Source organism: Diceros bicornis, chromosome 20 (genome assembly GCF_020826845.1).
Source record: "Diceros bicornis minor isolate mBicDic1 chromosome 20, mDicBic1.mat.cur, whole genome shotgun sequence".
In the NCBI taxonomy this organism is placed as follows: domain Eukaryota; kingdom Metazoa; phylum Chordata; class Mammalia; order Perissodactyla; family Rhinocerotidae; genus Diceros; species Diceros bicornis.
This window is the reverse complement of record NC_080759.1, coordinates 46,030,823-46,055,201: the sequence shown is the minus strand read 5'-3', so window position 1 is coordinate 46,055,201 and position 24,379 is coordinate 46,030,823. Positions and strand designations below refer to the sequence as shown.

Below are 24,379 nucleotides of genomic sequence, written 5' to 3'. Positions count from 1 at the left end.
ACAAGCTACGGCAGAACAACCCTAGTTGTTTGTTTGTTGTGTTTTTTCTGAGGAAGATTTGCCCTGAGCTAACATCTGTGCCAATCTTCCTCTATTTTGTATGTAGGTCGCCACCACAGCATGGCCACGGATGAGTGGTGTAGGTCCACACCTGGGATCTGAATCCTGGCCGCTGAAGCAGAGCCTGCCAAACTTCATCACTAGGTCACAGGGCCACTCCCCACCCCTAGTTATTATTTTAGTACTCATCAACTATAGAAGGATATTCTATCTGAACAGTGTAGCAGTAAGAATCACTGAAAAAAAAAGTCTTTCACGGTAAAACAATTTTTTGCTTTGTTGAGGGCTGAAGTAGGTAATGACTTGTTGGAAAATTATGTGATACAAAACCTCCTCCCAGAGCTAATGTTAAGTTTTCCACAATCTCAGTGAAATGCTTTGAGTGCTTTGAGAGAGAAATTACTGTAGAAAATGGAGATTTTTTTTTTAAAGCACCTAGAATTGTGGTAAACTCTTCCTGAATTTGTAACTTTAGGATTTACTTTGGGTCTTTATAATAAACAAATATCAACAGGATAGGTTTAGTGCTGGATGGTGTTTTAATATTAAAATATGTAGAGTTGTGTTTTTTTTGTGAGGAAGATCAGCCCTGAGCTAACATCCACGCCAATCCTCCTCTTTTTTTTTTTTTTTTGTTGTTGTTGAGGAAGACTGGTCCTGGGCTAACATCCATGCCCATCTTCCTCCACTTGATGCGGGACGCCGGCACAGCATGGCCTGACAAGAGGTACATCGGTGCGCGCCCGGGATCTGAACCCCGGGCTATCAGCAGCAGAGCATGCTCACTTAACCGCTATGCCACAAGGCCGGCCCCTGTAGAGATATTTTACTTAAGTTCTGAAACTTTTTTTTCCAGTCATAGAAGTATTCTTTCAAAATGTTTATTTTACTTTTTGTTGTTTTTGAAGAGATAGTTACATTTCATAGTTTTCCTCTCTGTCTTCTCCTACATATAAAATACTTCCTTGCTGCTTATTGTATAAAGAATTTTCCTTTTTTTCCTTCATTTTTATATCATTATTTTTATATTATTATTGGTTCATTTGATTTTTATTGCATCCAAAACTGATCTTAATTAAGCATTTTCAGCTTCCTAGAACTCCTAATTTATTTCATACATCTCCTTTTGCACTTCATCATGGTTTCTTTTTTTTTTAATTATTTCAACAAAAATGTATTTATATCAGAAACTTCTAGCCTTCTTTTACTTTTGTATTGAAGCTATTTCTGTTTCTAGTCTATTAAAAATGATAATTAGTTTTCTAAAAAGAATATTTGGTGCCTATAGCTGGTTTATCCCCAGATTTCTGGGCATCTGTAAGATTAACTTCCCTTTTATTGCAGTAATTTTACAAGCTCCGAACATTTCTGATTTTGTGACACAAAAGGTTTGTGTAATCTAATCTCATAAATTATATATATACAAATATTATTATTATAACTATTATGTTTCTTAAATACCAGATAATTTATCTTTTCCCTGTGTTTATATGTTCTGCTTAAAGAAATTTAATGTTTTTGTAGTAATATTGATCAATTATTTTACATTTAATATCTTTGTCTTTTTAATCTTTCCCTCTTCTAGTGCCATAAAACAGTCTGATATTTTCTTGAAGCATAAATAACATATAAGTCTTTAGTCAGCTTGGTCAACCTTCAGGATGTCAATTTGTCTACTTTCACATGGATGGCCAGTGGTACCAATGCCTTCCATTTCCTAATATATTTTCACCTCTACCTCCAACCTGGATATGTAACATGTCCCAGGGAACACGTGGGTCTGTTTCCTAAGTGCTCTACAAAGTCCGCTAGATCTATTTGTCAAACGAAATGGATGTTGATATCTGTCAGCCCCTTCTCAATTATTTTTTAAAAGTTCATGATTCTTTAAGAATTTGTACTCTTCCATATGAATTTTTGGGTCAGCCTAGATTATAGACTCATTCAGTTAACGTCACTTACCTTGTGCCAGCATAATTTCAAGTAATTGGAATACAGTAAACAAAACAGACAAAAATCTTCATGCTTATGGAGTGTACATTCTTATGAGGGAGAGAGAAAGTGGGCAAAATATATGATAAAAATATAGAGTATATTGCATAGTGATAATGCTAAGAATAACAGATACAGCATATTTATTAATCAGCTGCTTATGTGTTGATTAATTACCAAAATATCTCAGTAGCTTACAACAACAAATATTTAATTCTATCTTGCATTATAAAAGAACTATGACTAAGTTACAATTCTGCTAGGATAGGCTCAGTTCTAAGTGAATTTTCATTCCAGAATATGACCTGAAAAAGCAGTCATTGGGAAGGCAAGATCATGAATGCAGAACGAAAACACTGACGTGCATTTAAAGATTCCCCTCAAACACAGCTTGTGGCACGTCTGCTCATGTTCCATTGGCCAAACAAAGTCATTGGCAAAGCACAAAACTAAAGTAGCAGGGACATATATGCCACCTACAAGAAAGCATGATAAGAGAGGGAAAGGAACAGACAATTGTGACAAATAATACAATCTGTTCACAGTCCACTCTCTAGTCACAAACATCTGTATGCCTCTTACAGGTAAAATCCGCTTACCTGCTCCCTGACACCCCAAAATCTCTTTAAACCCAGGCACCACGCTTGAATTTCAAGATCTTGTGATATAATCAAATCAGAATATGGCTCTTTTTGATCCAGAGAGCACTGAATTAGAAGGACAAATTATTTGCCCACCACAAACTCAACATGTAATTGGGGATGAATAAGAATAAAATAATAGAAATAAATACCCTATTTATTAGATAGAGAATGTCAGTGGTTCATAGTCATTCAGAAATTATTCTCTACAATCATTACAAGAGTTTCTGTCTCTAAGGCTCTGGGGCTAACTTATTTAGCAAACTCTTTACATTTGCATTTTTAGCCCTGAAAGACATGAAATTTCTGGTTTATTCCTCTTCTCTTTCATGTCTATTAGAACATTGACAAATATTCTTTTTCTGAGCTCATCTCTTGCTTGCAGTATCTTATCAAATGCAGTTAACTCTCAACTCATACTACAAACATTCTCTTTTAAAACCTCTTCTCCTAAAAGCCAGGGCTTTGTTAGGTACATTTTCTACCTTCCAAGTTACCCCAAGAAAATGTTTACCAAAGCAAAACAGTCATTTCAGCATTGTATAAGCTTTACTTTATGCTGTTTTCTTCTTCAAACACAATTCTACATACTTTGTTGTTGTGGTGGTGGTAGTGGTGTTGGTACCAGAAATTGATTCTAGGGCTGGCCCTGTGGCTTAGCAGTTAAGTGAGCACCCTCCGCTACTGGCGGCCCGGGTTCGGATCCCGGGAGCGCACCGACGCACTGCTTCTCCGGCCATGCTGAGGACGCATTCCACATACAGCAACAAGAAGGATGTGCAACTATGACATACAACTATCTACTGGGGCTTTGGGGTGAAAAAAAAGGAGGAGGATTGGCAATAGATGTTAGCTCAGAGCCAGTCTTCCTCAGCAAAAAGAGGAGGATAAGCATGGATGTTAGCTCAGGGCTGATCTTCCTCACAAAAAAAAAGAAAAGAAAAGAAATGAAATTGATTCTAGAGAGATGTAGAATGCATAATCGCTTTGTTTATTAATCAACTTTTGTTGTAGCAACAGATGACTCCTGTATATCAATGATTTACAGCTGCAAACATAATTTCTTCTCACGTTACAGGAGAGCAGGGCTCTGGTGTGCTCCCCTCTATTAAGCTCCAGTGTCTTCTCATTAGGCTGAAGAAGTAGCTTCTTTCTAAGTTATGTTATCAGAGTGGAGGCCAAGAACAAGAGAAATTGAGCCAAACCATGCAAGCTCATTAAGCTTTCCACTTAGACGTGATTAAATGACTTTAATGACATTTACATGACATTTCACATGCCATTGACCAAGGCAAATTAATTGGCTAATGCCAAATTAGATGGAAAAATGTCTTCTACTTCTAAGAAAGCATGGCAGAGGCAGTGAGAGAATGAATAATTGTGAACAGATAATTAAATCTACTAGGGCAGGTAAGACGGATATCAAGTGCTTGAGGATGAGAAGTCAGTAAAATTCTATTCCAGACAGAATTCTCTAAGGAAGTAAGACAAATGAGAATGAATATTGTGGAATGATTGCAATCTCAGACACAAACATCTTAAGCAGTTTTCCAACCAGGTTCTCTGAATAGTGAACTCATTCTCTTTGATTTAATGTATATTTCAGCCTCATTTTTAATGCAATTTAGCAGGTTACAGATTTCTAAAGTAAGTTTTTTTTGCCCTTGTCATCAATTTTGAAGACAATTCTCTATTGTCATCTATAGTCTATTATTGTTGATGGGAAGCCCATAATGTGTCAAACTTTTTTGTCTTTGGTTTTGGAATTTTAAATTTCAACATAACACATCCAGGTGATAATATTTTTCCACCATGTTTGTGACTTCTTATGATTGTTTATCTAAGGATTAATATCTGTACTTATTCTTGAAAACTCTTAATCCAGTTTTTTTGTTTTTGTTTTTTGAATACTGCCTCATCATTCTCTCTGGTGTCTTCATCTGAAACTCCTATCATTGTATGTGAAATTTTGTTTTCCTCATATATATTTTGATCCTTCTTTTTTAAAAAAATTTCTCTCTGAGGCATTCTGGCTAATTTCCTCAGATTTGTCTTCCAGTTTACTTACTCTGTATTCAGTTGTATCGAATTTCCTATGTTCCCAGTTTGTTTGAGTTCTTCAAGTCAATGTGTATATTGTGGCTTCTGTTGGCTAATAAATAGAGTTTTTCCATTTTCCATTTCAGAGTGAGACCTGATTTCATGCTAGACACCTAACTTTAGTGATATCTCTAATAAATTCCTGTAATTATACACTTCTCCCTTTCCCAGGGCTAATGAGCTAAGATGCAAGCCCCTAGTGCCTACATCCTGCCTTATACTCCTTTTGGGCTTCCACAACATCAGCATGGCAATTTGTCACTTGTGCAATCATGTGGAAATATAGATTAAAATCTACCGGGGGGAAGACTACAATTAAATCAGTAGCAGATGACACGTAATTCCCTAAACTCTTATGATTCTAGAGTGTGATACTTAGGCTTCACAGAACTCTACAACAGAGCTTCAGTAGAAAGGAATGCTGACTCCAGTAATGTTCTCTATAGTTTCAGAGTCAGGGAGACAGGGAACACTGGAGCACCCATGCAGATATGCAACAGTGGAAGCTCCCTTGCTAAGGAGGTGGCTGTGTTAAAAAGAAGGAGCCTCTGGACTTCTGTAGCTGGTGCCAACTAGAGCTAACTAGAGCTAACTCATATCTATTGAGCCAGCTGCTTTCTAATCTACTGAAATTGATGTCCAGGTCCACTACAACTTGTCTCTCCTCATTACTCTAAATTTAAGCTCCTTTTTTCTTTTAGATATCTAATTGTTGTCAAAGCAAAATATTGATAGTTTAGACACCTACATTTCTTATCCTGTAATTATCATGAAGGTTGGTTCATTCCTGGCAACTATAAAACACTTGCATGGAAAAAATTAGAAAGTGTGTGGAGAGAATTTTTTTCCTTGAATGAAATGTCTGTTACACCAACTGTCTACTGTAGAATCTTTAGCATTTTTGATGCCTTAAATTATTTTAAGGTAGCATTTTCTGTTATCTGGAAAAGTTAAATATATTGGAACAATTATGATTTAAATACCTGGATGTGAAGCTTAGACTTGCTGAGATATGAGGTGGTACAATGGGCATTATTGAATTTTAGGCATCAAATTATTTATAGTACATTAGTAAAGGCTTTTTTTCTCTTAGTTCGAATATATGCGTATAATTTCTAAGTTATATCCTACCTCATTAGCAAGTTTTAAAGATATCTTCAAATAGTGCTAGTATTCTCTATTTTGGTTTTAAGACTATATAATTTTACATGGCATAGAGATACAGACATCATTATTTCATATTTTGTTTCTGAATGTGCCATAATTTCATATGCCATATGTGATCTTTTTTACATAATTTCTTAGACTGCACCATAAAATGCTAATGATTAGCTGAAGTACATTTAAGAAAGAAAGACTTGGTAGGAATAATAAAAGAGCATTTAGTTCATTGAAGCTTGTCCCTTTTAATACACTTTTTCCCCTGGATAGTATTGATGCTAATTGCTTTTAAAAGACCTTGTGTCTTTGCTTCAGTAACTTTGTCAAGTGAGCAAATAAGTCATTCCCTAAGATTAACCTCAGGTTCCAGTCTACAAAAGCTGTAATCAACTTGACCATTATATTTATTCTGACCAATTAATATTTGTCTTACATGAATAGTATTTACTTGAGAAAGTGGTTACCTATACATAAGATATATATTTATTTATAGATGACTTTGGGGTAAAATTGATTGATATGTATGTGGTTAGCACCTGTGATATCTGACTTATCCAGGAAGTCTGACATTATTGATAAGATTAACCAGAGAGTTCTAAATCTCCACTTTAAATTGTTTTATGCAGATATAGTTTACATTGAAAATGCTACTTTAAAATTTAAAAAAAGACACAAGGAATCTGGAGTTTTCCTGCATCTAAGATAATTGTACTGAATATTGATCATTGAGCATTACACTGAGGTCTGCCTGCAATGTTTTTAATATATGAATAAAATAAATGACTAATTTTACAGCTATTTGAATGCCATACATTAAAAGGACAATTGTCCTGTATCAGAATCTTCATGGTACACTGGAATAATATCTTTAAAATTGCTTAACCTAACACATTGTGTGTTACTATATATCAACATGCACTATTGCTAAGCTGATTATTTTATAAAAAAATTTTTCTTCAAAGTAATGGTACAGTGGGTCACTTTTATTTTTAACATTCTCTCACTTAATCACAAACATGACTCATAGAAAGCTGAAAGACTGTAAACTTGTAAATTTTAATTGAAAATCATTCCTAGTTTTTTTAGTGTTCTGTGAAGAATTAGAAATTGATCTGTACAGACTAACTGGTAAGAATAAAATTATTTCTAAGAAACATATGCCTAGGATCATAAACACGCATATCTATACGAAACAAAGTAAAGGAAAAAGAATCAATCTATAACTTTGCCATAGCATACAGCCAAATAGATTAAAAACAAATCATAAAATGGTTGACATGTTATCACTGGTAAGTTTCTAAATAGGCAACCTCAAATTTTTTCCAAAATATTAAACTTTAAAATTAGAATGCCACAACCTTATTTATTATAGCTATTACCTTGTCTGAAAGAATATGCTCTACAGTTATATGTACCTTATTTAATAGAATAAACATATAATAGAAGAATTATTGACTGTATTTTATATACTAAATCTCACAACATAAGATAAACATACTTTGTTTTTACCAAGGCTGAATGAAAAAATATTTATAGTAGACAAATAACTTGTCTGTTTTACAATTAAGTAAAGAATTCTAGTTTTCTTTCAAAATTCATACTTTCAGTTTAGCCATATTGAATGTCAAATTGAAATACTATTCATCTAAGTATCTTCCATGATCTTTCAATTTAAACTTCAGAGGGATGGCCTTTCCAATCTGGACATGATGGAATGGTATATCTCTGACTAACTCTTCTCCAGAATACAACTATCAAAGCTGCACAATATCCATAAAATGACTGTTGCAAGTCACTGGAGAACATTCAATGTAGAAAGGCCTGGATGAGGTATGATCCTTGAGAGGAAAGAAGCATAACAAGATGAGTTTTATGTTCACAATGACTCAGGGCAGTTGTAAACATGCAGTGCTAGAGAAAAGAGTCCAAAGAGAAATTACATAGTTTGTGGAGACAGAGGTTGGGGTTCAGGGCTAGCATGGTGGCTAAAACTAGAACAAAGCCACAGAGAAGAGGAAACCTCAGAGAGATGAGCACAAAATCTGAACGCAATTTTCCTGTGGTAATTGTAGATACATACACTTATTTGCACATGTGGAGACTCCAAGAAACCAAGAGAAAGAAAAACTGGAAGGCAAAAGAGCTAACTAAGGGTTTCAGCAGCCATGAGGCACTGGGAATCCAAACTGGTAAACACTTGTAACTTCAGTTGATACTAGAAAAAGAATAGTTTTTAGGAGTGAGAGCTAGTTCCCAGAAATAAGGAAAAAATGAAATAGATCAGTTCTAACAAAATCTAACTAATTTAGCTAATCCATGCTGTATATATCTACAAGAAAATAATCCAACCCTCTCTGGAGAAAGATGACATAATTAGAGACTTCTACAATTATTTATACACAATGTTCAATAAACAATTCCAAGGCATGCTTAAAAATGGAAAATGACCAAAACTAAGAAGAAAATAATCAATAAAATGACCAAGACATGATTTTGGTATTGTAGTTACTAGAAAAGAGTTTTGAAATAACTATGATTAATATGTTTAAGAAAACAGAAAACAAGTTGGAGATTTTTAGCAGAAATCAATAATAACCAATAATCTATATTTAATAAATCAAGTAAAAAGTATAGAACTAAAATATTTGAATGCTAATAATCTAGATTTAATAAATTAAATAAAAATTATAGAAATAAAAATTTTCAGTGCTGAAGTGTGCACATAGATTTAATAGATGGGGTTAATCAGAGAATAAACATGGTGGAAAAGAAGATTAGTGTAATAGAATATGGGTAAATATAAAATATCCAGGTTAAAAAAGAGAGTAAAATATTTTAAATGTACAGAAAAAAGAATAATAAACTAGTGGTGAAAGTTAAAAGACTTAAAATGCATGCTTTGGCAATGCTCTCAGCAAGAGAGAAGTTGGAAAATAAGATAAAAGAAATATTTGAATAATGCTTACCAAAGTTTCCCAGAACTAGTAAAAGATAGTTTAAAAATTCCTTATGAGGCGCCAGCCCGGCGGCCAAGCAGTTAAGTGCACGCGCTCTACTGTGGCGGCCCAGGGTTTACCGGTTCAGATCCCAGGCGCGCACTGACGCACCGCTCGTCAGGCCATGCTGTGGTAGCATCCCATACAAAGTGCAAGAAGATGGGTGTAGATGTTAGCCCAGGGCCAGTCTTCCTCAGCAAAAAAAGAGGAGGATTGGCAGATGTTAGCTCAGGGCTGATCTTCCTCACACAAAAAATAAAATTCCTTATGAGCCAGCCCTGATGGCCTAGTGATTAAAATTCGGTGCTTTCACTGTTTGGTGGCCTGGGTTCCTTTCCTGGTTGCAGAACCACACCACGTGTCTGTCAGTTGCCATGCCATGGTGGCAGCTCACATAAAAGAACTAGAACTTACAACCAGTATATACAACTAGGTACTAGGGCTTTGGGGAGGGAAAAAAAGAGGATGCTTGGCAATAGATGTTAGCTTGGGGCAAATCTTTCCCTGAAAAAAAAATTTTAAAAATTCCTTATAACTGAAAGGCAGATCATAAAAAAATAAGAAAATACCTCCTGGGTGCATCACAGTTAAACTCTTCAAAACAAAATACAAACAATTTCTTAAAATAAGAAAGATCCATTAAAGTAGAATAAACTAATCTACAGTAAAGCAATAATAAGACTGACAGCTGACTTTGCAACAGACAATATGGTAGTCAGCTGACAATTAAACTACATCATTTATTATTGAAATAGGGAAAATCTTTCAAAATAGAATTCTATCCCCAGTGGAAATATCCTCTAAAAGTAGGAAAAACAATGTTTATTTAAAAAAGGAAAAATTCAATAACAGTAGACTAGCACTAAAAGAAGCAGAAAGATATTCTTTTTAGAACATTTAAAGTGTCCCTTAGAAGAAAAAATTATTCTAGAAGGAAATATAGAAATTCAGGAAAGAATAAATAGCACTAGAAAGGATAAATTATTGTTGACAAAAAATAATTATTATTTAAAATAACAAAAATAACAATAATTTCATTATTTATGATGATAATATAGTGCTTACGATAATATAGGGCAATGATAATATAGGGCTTAACATATAAGATGAGAAAAATAGCAAAGATCAAACAGGTATAACGGTGTTAATCAGTTTTAATCTTGTTCCGTTTTTCAAGCAGTAAAATTATAATTTAAGGTGTAATGAAATAAATTATAATATCTAGAGCAAACATTAAAGAAAAATAAAAGAAAGTAATATAAAGAATGTTTAAGGAGGAGAAAATGAATGGAATGAAATATGTGAATAATTTAAAGAAAGTAAGAAAGGAGAAAAAAGGAAAGAAAAAAATTTAAAAAAGCAAGACAGTAGACTTAAATAGAAATATATCAGTAATTAAATTAATTATAAATGTAGTAAATCAAAATAGAAAACAAAAATTGTAAAACCAGATTAAAATAAAACAAAACAACAAATACTTAGCTTTGTGGCTCACATGAAACTTTTAAAAAATAAGAACAATATAGTTTGAAAGTAAAATGATGCAAAACATTATACCATCCAACCATTATCACAAAAAGGAGAAAAGAAAAATGTGATATAGTTATATTAATATCAGACAAATTGGACTTTAAGTTATGGACCATTATTAAAGTCAAAGAGAAATGTTTCAGAATGAAACATTTCCAATCCAAGACAGAGATATCACAGCCTTAAATCTGTGTATATCCAGTGACATGGTTTCAAACTATATCTAAACAAAACAAAACAAAAAACTAATACAAAATAAAAAGATAAATAGAAAAATCCAGTATCATAGTGGGAGACATTAATGTACATCTCTTGATAGCTGACAACAAAAATTCTGTATAGATACAGAAAATTTAAATGACATTAAGTAACTTGAACTAATTTACATATGTAGAAATTTAACTGTGCAGCTGCATAATTTACCTTCTTTTAAAGTGCGTAGGGACACTTATCTAAATCAAGTACAAAACAAAAAACTCTCAACTAATTTCAAAATATATATCTTTAATTATAATAAAACGAACTAGATATCATTTGTAAAAGTATACTAGAGAACCTCCAGCTTGCTGGTAATTAAAACATACACTTCACATTTTGATGGACAAAGGAGAAGGTTTCTTGTTTGTTCTTTTATTTCCTGTTTCCAATAAAATATTAATGATGAATATATTGTACATCATTTAGATTTGTTTTCATGAAAATATAAATAATAAATTAAAAACAACGGTCCTTCCTCTAAAATATTTTGCTATCGACAAAATCATATCAATATCAAAATCTTCATCAGTGATATTTTCTTTTCCACTAACATTAAAACTTACCTAAATCATTTGAATATCTGTAATTTTTAGTGTTATGGGAAATACTGCCATCTATCGAACTTTTAGGACTTTATCTTCCCAATGTTACATTGCACTATATCATCTCTAGTCATAAGTGGGCTTAACTTATTAGATGACATAACTTGCAATCATTTCAAGTTCTTGGGGAAGTTTGATTAGGTAGTCAAGTTTCTACCGTTTTATTGTGATCAGTTGACATGTGTTATTCATCCTTCCCCAACTTGGTTATTTACTCTACAAGGGCAAGTCTCAAAACACAACTCCTCCCATTTAGGGTATGGAAGGTCTGCTTTATGAACTTTCATGAAAGTTATTGAATTTTACATGCATATTCTTTATACAGAATAACAGATGTTGACTTTTTACATACCTAAGAAAAAAATTAAGCAATAACTATAACATAGTTAAAACTGGAGAAGGAAATATCAAGAACCTTAAGTAGACTGGATTCCTTTCAATAGAGGAACTAATATTGAGGAATTTTACACCTTGAGATGTTTTTCTCTCAAGGAAAACTGGGCAGCCCTTGCGTCTTTAGAGCAAGGATTCGACCCACAGATGAGCTGATTTTTTCTCTTGCACTGTGAGTCTTACAAACAGCTCCCTTTCCTAACACTTTCCTGCCCGCATGTAGGCATTACCTGGAATTATCAATGTCCTCTTAGTTGGGCATGCATGATTCGGTCTTTACTTTCCCCTCCCACCTCCCTGACACTGACAGGCAACCTGCTTCAGCCTGGATCTTTATTTGTCTTATATCCTAGGCAACTGTGCTTGTAACTCCCTAGTGTAGAAACTTTGTAAAGGAAATTATTAGTCTAGTTCACTCTCTAGCTCTCAAACACTAACTCAAAGCCTATTTACTTTAAATTAAGGTACAGTGATAACTTTAAATTAAGATACAAGATATAACAAGCTGACTCACTTTCTCAGGCCATGGTAGATTAATAAAAGAAAGAAAAAGAAAAGAAAAAAATGCTTCAAGGTAATATTTTGCAAAGTTTTATGTGCCGGATGTTTATAATAGAGTCAATCACAGTAATGGTATAAGAAACATGGCTCTCTTAGACAGGAGAAGAGACAAAGAAGTCAGAAGGTGAACTGTAAAAATATCTTTTTTTTTTTTTTGGTGAGGAAGATTAGCCCTGAGCTAACATCAGTTGCCAGTCCTCTTTTTGCCAAGAAACATTTGCCCTGGGCTAACATCCATGCCCATCTTCCTCTACTTTTTATATGGGACACCGCCACAGCATGGCTTGACAAGTGGTGCCTCAGTCCGTGCCTGGGATCTGAACCTGCAAACCCCAGGCCACTGAAGTGGAGCACACGAACTTAGCCGCTACACCATTGGACTGGCCCCAAAACATCATATTTTAAGAGAAACAATTAAACTACTCGATCCATTTCATGACTGGGTGTGATCTTTTTACACTTTGAACTGTAAACAGATTTATGCATTTCATGGTTCTTCGTGAATGCAAGTCCTCATAATAATATCTTTTTTTTCTCCAAGCAGTTTTAAAGTTTCCCACTATATATCTAGCCATTTGATGAGTTATAATACTTGTGGGTAAATTAAAGAATACTTTACTCCAAGCTACTCTTGTCATGGTGACACCATATCATTCCGAAAGCAGCAGTGTGTTTAGTCCAATATGAATGGATAATTAAATATCTTCAAACAAACCAGTGTCAAGTTCTGGGTGTGCACTGCCTCTGTTTCAAAGCACTTAAATGCATCTTGCAGTGTGGCAGGATTGACATTTGTCAGTCATTCGCATAGACTGCTACTGACTGAAAAAATGTAGATCCCATTAGATATAATGAGTTCACTCAGATAGTATTCATTTATTCTGTGTTCTTGTCAGGTAAAACAACTGTTTCACCGTGAACCGATGCTTATGGTAACACTGTTATTAATCAAAATACTAAAATTAGGAATAAATTTCTCCATCTTCGTCACAATTACAATTTTCTGTTGATTTCTAAAATCAATTTTAATGGACTTGTAAATTTAAAAATTAGTTTATGGAGAGGAGGGAGAGAAAGACTGGGAGATGCTATTTGTACCATGATCAAGAATTTACTGAGCCTCTATCTTGTATAACTTGAGTTTTCATTCTATTAAGAACTATAATATTAATATACATCTCAAAAATAGTAGTGGTAGAATCTACTTGAAAATAAGGTAGACAAGTTGGTGTTGTAAATTATCATAAAGTTTATAGTCAGTTGAGTTTAGCATTATCACTCATTATCTTTTAAAAAAAATCTTTGAACTTCAGTTTCCTTATCCTATAAAATAATAGCACTTGTCTTATAGTGATATTTGTGTATATGCATATTTGTGGATTAAGTGAGAAAATAAATGCAAAAGTACACTGTAATTTGTAAAACGACTTAAAATTTAATTATATTTTTCGGTTTAATGTCATGTGGACTTATCTATGATTTATAATTTTCCTTCAAGCATATTTTCTTCCTAGAGCAAAGACCACATGAATGAACCAGGTCACATCATCTTATCTCTAGAATCAATATTTTAAAGTGGTTTTACCTAACTGTGAACTTGACTTGCATGTCTTTTAACAATGGTAGTTTAACAGAGTATTTAAATTCAACTCATTCACTCATTCATTTAGTAATCATTTATCCAGGGCTGGGCACTAACCTGAATGCTTAAGGTTACAAAGACAACTCAAGCATCATTCTTACTTACAGGGACTCAGAGTAGTAGAGGAGATACGCGCCTATGGAAGCAGACATTACATGAAAGTGCTATGTAACAGGAAACAAGGATTAATTAACTCTCTACTAATTCTGCAACGGAGTTGCGAGAAATTTATAACAGGGCTTTTAAAGAAAGAAACGTGAGTGTAGAGAATTCTAGGTTAAATTAAGGATGTGCAAAGTGTTACGTTTTAGGAACAGGCAGCATTCCATTGTGGCTAGGCCTGGAGTATACTGAGCAATATTAAGACATAAGGCTGGGGAAGGCATTTTGCACTGACTTGTGAAGAATCTTTATTCACATACCATGTTGTCTACTTTACTATAGTTTTAAACATCATGTGTAAGAAGGACATAGGGAGAACTTCCCAACAGGGTTTTTATAATTAAAGATTATTCTATAAGATGTCGTCCACAGTTCTGCCACGTTAGAAATACTCATATATGTTTCTTTCCCAGTCTGAAGATGTCATAAATACCATTTCCTTCCAAACTCACAGAACTGACACTTTCTCTCCCTGAATTGCCTGCTATTTTGTGTTTTCCATTCTTAAGGCTCATATTCTACTCCGAGATCCTACCATCCCCTCTTATTATATTAGCTCTACCCTGCTGTTGGATGGTGTGTGTGTGCGTGTGCGCATGTGCAGGTCATTCATTCACAACATTAATGATTTTTAAAAAAATTTTACTCACAAAAGGCACATGTGCAATCATTTTTCAAGAGTAGAATGCCCATATCAAAATGTATTTTTAATATCTCCATGAATATCTTAGCAATACATAACTACTTCAGCAAATGCAGGATGTCATTACTTAGTACCACTACGTCATTTTTAATACTTAACTGTGATGCCAACTGAAGTGCATATCTTAACACAGTGACAACTATCTACCAGGTTCAAGAGACAACAGGTGGAGCGATTTCTTTAGTCTTGTGTATAGAAGGAAGACCATATAGCACAAAAACAAAATATTCTCATGGAAGATACAGTGACATGACATTATATTCAAGTATTTCATTTTGCTTTATGTAAATGAATAGTGATAAGTGCAAATCATAAGAAACAGGTACATACTCTGCGGAAACCGCGGGGGGTTGTCGTTGACATCGGTCAGGGTGATGTTGACCGTTGTCGATCCTGAAAGCCCTCCAACTTGCCCAGCCATGTCTTTGGCTTGAATGACCACCGAGTAGTGCTCTCTGGCTTCTCTGTCCATATTGTGTAAGGCAGTTCTAATAACTCCTGTAATATATATTTTAAACAAGACAGTAGAGATTATACATCAAATGAGAAGCAACATAGATATCTCTCTCTTTTTTTTTCTGTTTTAAGAAATGTATTTTTAAATGAAATACTTTTGAGAGAAAGCCAGGTTTCTGAGACAAGCAGTACCCTAACAATGTTACTAAAACTGTTCCATTGAAACATTTATTTACAACCACATATCCCAAACCAATCTATTAGTGGCAAATTAAGATACCCATCTCTTTGCCTTCCTGGGGTGGATGGCCCCTAGAGGGCAGCTTTGCAGCCCAAGCTTGTTCCTTCTGCTGGTGTGCTGAATATTTCACAATTTGTGCTCCTCACAAGTGTCCATTGAGATAATTTGAGTAGAAGTTAATTTTCCTCTTTACAGAACAATTTACATAGCTTCCTCACAGGGTTATCAAAGTTTGATGAAAAATATTGGAGGAGTGTGGACGCTTTAACAATGATTATGGATGGGAGGCATTTTAACTTTTATCAAGACTAAGAAACCTACTATTTTTGTCAAAATAACAACTAGTACAAGAACTAGATCTAAGTACATAAGCAAAATAAATAAGGCGGTAAGATTGATTCAAAAAATCACATGTTAAAGTCACATTCTTTATCTTATAATGCCAAAGGAGACATTTAATGTGCCTTTTCATGAATTAATACTTAGATTCAATAAAGAGATTAAAAATCTTATATATTCATATGTAATTATGCATAGGTAAACACAAACACAGACACACATATAAATTATATTGCTTTGTCAACACAGCCTTAAATTTAAGACTAAAATACATTTTCCAGAAGTCCAAGCTTACCCCAGGACTATTAACTATGTCTTAAAATAAAAAATTGTCCTCATGTACATAAGCCCTATTATAAATAAGTATAAATATGCATGCATATATGTACTTACATTTATATTATATATGCATATAAATTTGCTACTCCAAACATTGGTCAACATTTAACAAACACCTTTTAAATTTTATCAAAAATATTTGGGTCATGTCACTTTTGAGAAATGCACCAATGGCTTCAATCACACACACACTTGATTAGTTGCTACAATTCATAGGACGATGCCAATTATAATAACTGCTAACTATAGAGTTTAACAAACACTTTTACAGATAACATCTTGATATAATGAGAGAAAATAGCATTGTATATTCAAGTTAAAAAATAGTCTTTTAAAAGTGGAAAGGATTAATCAATCAGTAATTTTGAATACAGAACACTGAACCACTATGTTTTGTTACTGAATTGATTGCATGCATGATGACTTTGAGAGGAGAGCCTCAGGCACCAGGAAAACAGATCCCACAACTTCCAACATTTGTGAATATACAATGGAGAGAGTTCAGGAAAACTTTCCTGAAGCTAAATAGAAATGAAAATTATTTTTATCAAAAGAAATTATAATAATGTGATAATAAATGATTCATCTAATTCATGCATATGAAAAAGCCTGAAGCATACTTATTAAAAAGAACAATGTTTTACCACATATGATAATTATATAAGAAGAAATTGAATTGATACAGAAATGAACAAGCTAAGAATTTATAAAAATATTTTATGAAAGACATGTATACTTTCTAATATTTGAAAAAATATAAAGATGCCATTCTACAAAGAATACATTATAAATGGGATTTTCCTCTGGTGTGGAGATTGTATTAGATTATTGTCCAGGATAATGTTTTACAATGAAATCATTAAAGCAATATTTGCAGAATATAAATATATAAAAGGAAAATCAATCGTTACAAAGTGAATGATAGATATTCCTTTTATACAATTTGAATGTTATTCATTTAAGAGGATTAGAGAAATCAGCACGACTCCTGTTTTATAGCACAGACTTTAATAATTTCATTTCATTGCCATTTTCTCCCTTCTTTTATAATACAGCTGCTTCTGACACAAAATGGGAAGAAACTTGTCAGACAAATTTGCTTATGGAAAGAAAAGAGCATATCCATAATTGACACATACTTCTCAGAAATGATTGTCTGAGGATCCATTTAAACTCACGATTCTCTTGAGGATAGCCCAGTTGCATGTACTTAGTTATGACCTCCCCTGAGGGAACATAGGTACCGGGAATGTTCAGTCAAATTACCATAGCTACATGAACCTAGTATATATAACTCTCTTCTAACATGTAGCCCAGATGATTGTAATTGGGGTAGCCTAGAACACAGCTGATGCACAGTAACTTCTTTTTTTTCCTTTTAAGTAGACTATTTTTCAGAGCAGTTTTAGGTCCACAGAAAAATTGAGAAGAAAGTAGACAGTTGCCATGTACCACCCCTCCCCCCTAAACACACAGCCTCCCCCATTATCAACATCTTGCATCAGAATGGTGCATTTGTTACAACTGATGAACCTACAGTGACAGGTAATGATCACCCAGAGTCCATAGTTTACAGTACAGTTCATTCTTGGTGTTACACATACTATGGGTGTGGACAAATGTATAATGACGTGTATCCATCATTACAGTATCACACAGAATAATTTAACTGCCCTAAAAATCCTCTCTGCTCCACCTGTTCATCCCTCCCTCATCCCAGTCCCTGGCAACCACTGATCTTTTTACCGTCTCCATAATTTTGCCTTTTCCAAAATGTCATATAATTGGAATCATACACTAGCCTTTTCAGACTGGCTTCGTTACTTAATAGTAGTCATTTAAGGATCCTCCGTGTCTTTTCATGGCTTGATAGCTCATTTCTTTTTAGTGCAAAATAATATTCTATTATCTGGATGTATTGTAGTTTGTTTATATATTACCTGCTGGACAACATCTTGGATTTTCCCTAGTTTTGGTGATTATGAATAAAGCTGCTATAAACATCTATTGGCAGGTTTTTTGTGTGGTTATAAGTTTTTAGCTCCTTTGAGTAACTATCAAGGAGCATGATTGCTAGATCTTATGGTAAGAGTCTGTTTAGTTTTCTAAGAAACTACAACCTGTCTTCCAAAGTGGTTGTACCATTTTACATTCCCATTAACAGTGAATGAGAGTTCCTATTGTTCACATCCTCATCAGCATTTGTGTTGTCAGTGTTTTGGATTTTGGCCATTGTTTGAAGCGGGTAGTGGTATCTCATTGTTTTAATTTGCATTTCCCTAATGGCATATGGTGTTGAACACTTTTTTCATATGCTTATTTTCATATGTATGTTTTATTTGGTGAAGTGTCTGTTAAGGTCTTTTGCCCATTGTTTTCTTATTGTTGAGTTTTAAGAGTTCTTTGTCTATTTTAGATAACAGTCCTTTATCAGATATGTCTTCTGCAAATATTTCCTCCCAGGCTATGACTTGCCTTCTCGTTCTTGCCTTGACAGTGTCTTTCACAGTGTAGACGTTTTTGATTTTTGAAGTCCAAATGATCAATTATTCCCTTCATGGATCATGACTTTGGTATTGTATTTAAAAAATCATTGCCATTCCCAAGGTCATCTAGATTTTCTCCTACGTTATCTTCCAGGAAATTTATAGTTTTGTGTTTTTTTTTGTGTGTGTGTGAGAAAGATCAGCCCTGTGCTAACATCTGCCAATCTTCTTCTTTTTTTGCTGAGGAAGACTGGTCTTGGGCTAACATCTGTGCCCATCTTCCTCCACTTTATACGGGACGCCTGCCACAGCATGGCTTGCCATTGGTGCGTCGGTACACGCCTAGGATCTGAACCGGTGAACCCCAGGCCGCCGCAGCAGAGCGTGTACACTTAACTGCTTGCACCACCTGGCTGGCCCCTATAGTTTTGTGTTTTATATTTAGGTCTGTGATCTATTTTGATTTACCTTTTGTTAAGAGTGTAATGCCTGTCATTTTTTTTGCACGTAGATGTCAATTTATTCCAGTACTATTTGTTGGAAAGACTATCTTTTCTTCATTGTATTGCCTTTGCTCCTTTGTCAAAGATCACTTGACTATGTGTATGAGGGTCTGTTTTGGGGCTCTCTATTCTGTTCCATTGATGTATTTGTCTATTCTTCCATCAATACCACACCATCTTGATTACTATAGCTTTATAGTAAGTCTTAAAGTCAGGTAGTGTCAGTTCTCCAACTTTGTTCTTCTTCAATATTGTGTTGGCTATTCTGGATCTTTGCCTCTATATACAAACTTTAGTATCAATTTGTCAATATCCACAAAATAACTTGCTGAGATTTTTGATTGGTATTTAACTGACTCTATATATAAAGTTGGGAAGAACTGACATCTTGAGAATATTGAGTCGTTCTATCCATGAACATGGAATATCTCTCCATTTATTTAATTCTTTGTTTCCTTCATTATAGTTTTGTAGTTTTGCTCATATAGATTTTGTGCCTTTTTTGTTATATTTATACCTAAGTATTTCTTTTGTGGGGAAGCTAACCTAAATGATATTGCATTTTTAAGTTAAATTCCACTTGTTCATTGCTGGTATATAGGAAAGTGATTGGCTTTTTTACATTATCCTTATATCCTGAAACCTTGCTAAAATGCTTATGGGTTCCAGGAATCTTTGTTCTTGTTGTCATTGATTACTTTGGATTTTCTACATAGACAACTATATCATCTGTAAACAAATATAGTTTTATTTCTTCTTTACCAATCCGTATAGCTTTTATTTCCTAAGAAATATTTTACTGCATTAGCTAGAATTCTGGTATGATATTCTAAAGGAGTAGTGAGAGGGGGTATCTTCACCTTGTTCTTGATCTTAGTAGAGAAGTTTTCAGTTTCTTATCATTACACTGATGTTAGCTGGAGATATTTTGTAGCTAGTCTTGATTGATCAAAAAAGGATTAATTGACGAAGTTGAGGATGTTTCTCTCTATTCTTAGTTTGCTGCACAGTAACTTTTAAAAACTGGGAATGTACTTTTTTTTAGCAGAAGAGATCTTTAACATTTTTAAAGAAGAATGCCTTTCCTGGTTCAGATTGTGGGTTTTTCAACAGTAAATGATACACGGTGTCACTGAATTAATTATTTCTTAAGTCAATTTAATTTTACTCATGTATTATATCTGGATTGGTTATTAAGATTAAAAACATATAAAATACTTTCTAATTTTACAGTTTAAAATACTGATATACTTCCTGATTACTTGAAGCAGATGGATGGTTCAAGCTGGCTTTAACATCCCTTGTCCAAGATCACACCATTCTTCTGAATGTTCCTGGTCGTTGATCTCTCTCACCCTGCAGAACACTTTTGCTATGCTCCAAGTAGCCAGAATTACCATGAACTCTTCTTTCTCTGCTCATCTATTGAGTGGGTAATTTTACCATCATGGATAAACAATCTTTTATCCATATTTAGAACATTTACATAGATATTTAATCATTAACTTATTTTTATAAATATTCCAATTTGATAAATTTATCAGCAAATGTGAACAATGTTGAAAGAAGTTGGGAAAAAATGGTAGACATTTATATTTTCCCAATATTTTGAAAAAAAAACAGTTAATTTAAAGAGTAATTCAAAGTCTACTTTCCATTCTCAGTGCTTAGCTGGAATTTTTGCAGAATTAAGTATATATTTTGAACAAACAGACACACACACACACATATTGATTTGCCCCCTCTTTTATCCAGGATGCTACATTTGAAAAGAGTGAAAACAGTAAGCAAAACGATTTTTTAAAAAGCAAATATGAGCTACATGTGAAACTATCTATGCAAAGTGACTTTATATACTGATTTTCCCAGGACATTTTCAGATTATCCCTGTCTTTTCTTAACTATTAAAGCTTCTTTTCATTCTAAACAGTGTACCAGTTTGGATGTTTGATTATTCAGTCAGCAAATTTTTACAGTATTGCTATTGTTTTTCAAATTTGGCTCTGATTCAACATTACCTTGAAATCTCCTTAAAGTAAATTCCTTAGACCTAGACCCCAGTCTCTAGCACTCTTTAATAATTGCCGTGGGTCTGGTCTACTTATAGCTCTAATCGACTACTGTGTTAGTCTGCTCAGGCTGCCATAAAAAAATACCATGGACTCAGTAGCTCAAAGAATAGAAATTTATTTCTCACAGTTTTGGAGGCTGGAAAGATCAAGACGGCAGCCAACTGTTTCTTGGTGGGAGCTCTCTTTCTGGCTTGCAGGCAGCTGCCTTCTCACTGTGTCTTCACACGGCCTTTCCCCAGTACATGCATAGGGAGAAAGAGAAAGAGAGAGATCTCTCTTTTCCTCTTCTTATAAGTCCACTAATTCCATCAGGAGGGTCCCACCCTCATGACCTAACTTAATCCTAATTACTTTCCAAGGGCTGTATCTCAGAATACCATCACATTGGGATTTAGGGTTTCAATAAATGAATTTTGGGGGGAAACAAACATTCAGTCCATTGTTAGTTTGCAAACTGGCCCCTCTACACAGACACAGAAGAAAGAGGCAGACCACTCCAGGTTGGTAGGTGGCAGGTTTAATAAGTAAAAGAACTTACTTATGAGGCTTGTCTTGGATGAGTAGATCTCTGCAAGATGAGTAGATCTCTGCACCCACCCACCAAAATCTTAAAACTTTATATAGAGACCTTAATTGGGGTTAGTCATGTATACCATCCAAATGAGCTCAACAACACATTGCACTCTCGGGACTCATTCTTGAAAATGCTCCCATTGTGGGAACGGTGGGCAGAATGCATGTTCCAAGGACAGAGGAGGGGTGAGGAGCCTCTGATTGCTCGGGTCCAGCTTGCAGGCCATCTGGCAGTCACATCCTCTTGATAATCCCCCAAATCAATAACAACGACTACAGGTGATTCCAGTGCAAGTGGGTCAAGACCATACTTTGAAAAGCCACAATTAGAAAGATGAAGTTCTACTGTTATGTATGTACACATTTCTTCACTTTTGTGTGTGTGTGTGTGTGAGGAAGAGCAGCCCTGAGCTAACATCCATGCCAATCCTCCTCTTTTTGCTGAGGAAGATTGGCCCTGAGCTAACATCCGTGCCCATCTTCCTCTACTTTATATGGGACGCCGCCACAGCGTGGCTTGACAAGCGGTGCGTTGGTGCGTGCCCGGGATCCAAACCGGTGAACCCCGGGCTGCTGCAGCGAGTGCGTGCACTCAACCGCTTGCACCACCGGCTGGCCCCTCTTCACTTTTTATCTTTTTCTTGTCGTGCCAATAAATGCATATATACACAGGGATACACACATGCACACACACAAAAAATAATATGCAATGATAATATACATTTTACAAAGCTGTGAAGCCTAAAATCATGTACAAGACCAGGATAAACTATATTTACACAGTTCAAGTAAGAAATGATGATTCCTTTGGTTGGCCGTTTCTGCCATGTGTCCATGTACCCAATAATTGTAATATAACTTACTTTTGTCTTCCAAATAAACTTAGTAAGGACATACCACATGGCCTTTTCACAAAGTAAATTTGTAAAGAAAAAAATACAGGGCAGCTAAATTAATTACTATATATTACTGTATTGTTTGTTTAAAAATAAAGAAAACTCTCCTCTTTTCAATACATACTAGGTAACTGGAAAAGGCATATTCTGAATGTTTGTCAGATATGCTTCACCAGCAATGTTTACTTCAAAAATTTTAAAGGGAATTGTTGCCTCTTATTCTCCTGTGATGCTGGGTTGAATCAACAGGATGTGATCACCGTTGTATCATTTTGTTTTGTTTCTTATTACTTTCCTGGTAAATTATTGTAGGTGCCCCACTGTCTGCAAATTACCTTCTGACTACTGCTTCCCAATCACCTTGATATGTAGGGGCTTGTAACTGGGAATTACTCTCTGCTGAATACAAGTTCATAACATTGAAAACTCATCTGTGGTTATAAACATCACTCATTGAACCTGACTCACTGGCCTACCATATGTATTTGTTCCCTGACTGATGATATTCATATACCCCAATAGATCCTCCAAAATGTTTTCTTGCATTTTTACTCACTAGAAAGAATTTAAGATGGAAATGTGCAAACCTGGTTCATAAGATAATACCACAGAGGACTGCAAAATAAAACTCCTAAAAGACTAGAACAAATAAACAAGGATGCACATTCAAATTCCTACAGAAACCTCCAAGGTACACATATACATTTATGAGGAAGTGGTGAGTTTTTTTTTGGTGTCTAAACTACACATATGCACTTTGGTTCACTTGCTTCTTTTGCTTCTTAATTTTCTCAATTGCACATTCATTCAGAGTCTATCATGTCATTATGTAATGTCTATTAAAATATACTGGAGTGAGGCTCGCCTGGTGGTGTAGTGGTTAAGTTCGCACGCTCTGCTTTGGTGGCCGGGGTTCGCAGGTTCCGATCCTGGGGGCGGACACATGCACCACTTATCAAGCCATGCTGTGGCAGGCGTCCCGCATATACAGTAGAGGAAGATGGGCACGGATGTTAGCCCAGGGCCAATCTTCCTCAGCAAAAAGAGGATTGGCAACAGATGTTAGCTCAGGGCTAATCTTCCTCACCAAAAAAAATAAATAAATAAATAAATAAATAAAATATACTGCAGTTCCAGTGTTTCTCTAATGGGGCTCAAGGGCCCCTTAATAAGAAAATCAGGTGGAGTACCAATTATCATGCAACTTCGGGACTGTCATCTTAGACCTACTAAAACAGAATCTGCAGGAGTGGGCCCAAGCACCAGTATCTGTGACAAGCTCCTTCCGTGATTCTAATGAGTGGTCAAATTTGAGATATCTACCTAGAGTTGAGAACATGTGATATCTGGCCTTAGGGTGCTCATCTTTCATTGGAGAATCTGTTTATTTAAAATAATTAATATGAACACTGAGAGGTTTACAAATGACTAGATGGAAGTTTTATTAACCATTTTCTACACAACGACACAAGATTTCGTCAGTAATAATTCTTCTTTCCAACTGCCTAATTGTGGTGATCTAAGTACCTGGAAGATTCTCTATGTCAGCTATTCAATTGCTATTTGTTTCATCATTTAGTAGATTATATACTATACCTATTCAGCTACACATTCTGAATTTTCCCTACTGACTTTGTAAAGATAATGTGCTTCCATAAATTCTGTTCTACTTT

At 34.7% G+C, this 24,379-nt stretch overlaps 1 protein-coding gene across 2 annotated transcripts in view; it reads right to left on the bottom strand.

Moving 5' to 3' along the window:
• CDH18 (cadherin 18) overlaps positions 1 to 24,379 on the bottom strand; it is a 305,318-nt gene that overhangs the window by 105,829 nt on the left and 175,110 nt on the right. For both annotated transcript variants that reach the window (XM_058564305.1, XM_058564306.1), the window contains exon 4: positions 15,132 to 15,299. In XM_058564305.1, the coding sequence (XP_058420288.1) occupies positions 15,132 to 15,299 (168 nt within the window). The remainder of the gene's footprint in view (positions 1 to 15,131; positions 15,300 to 24,379) is intronic.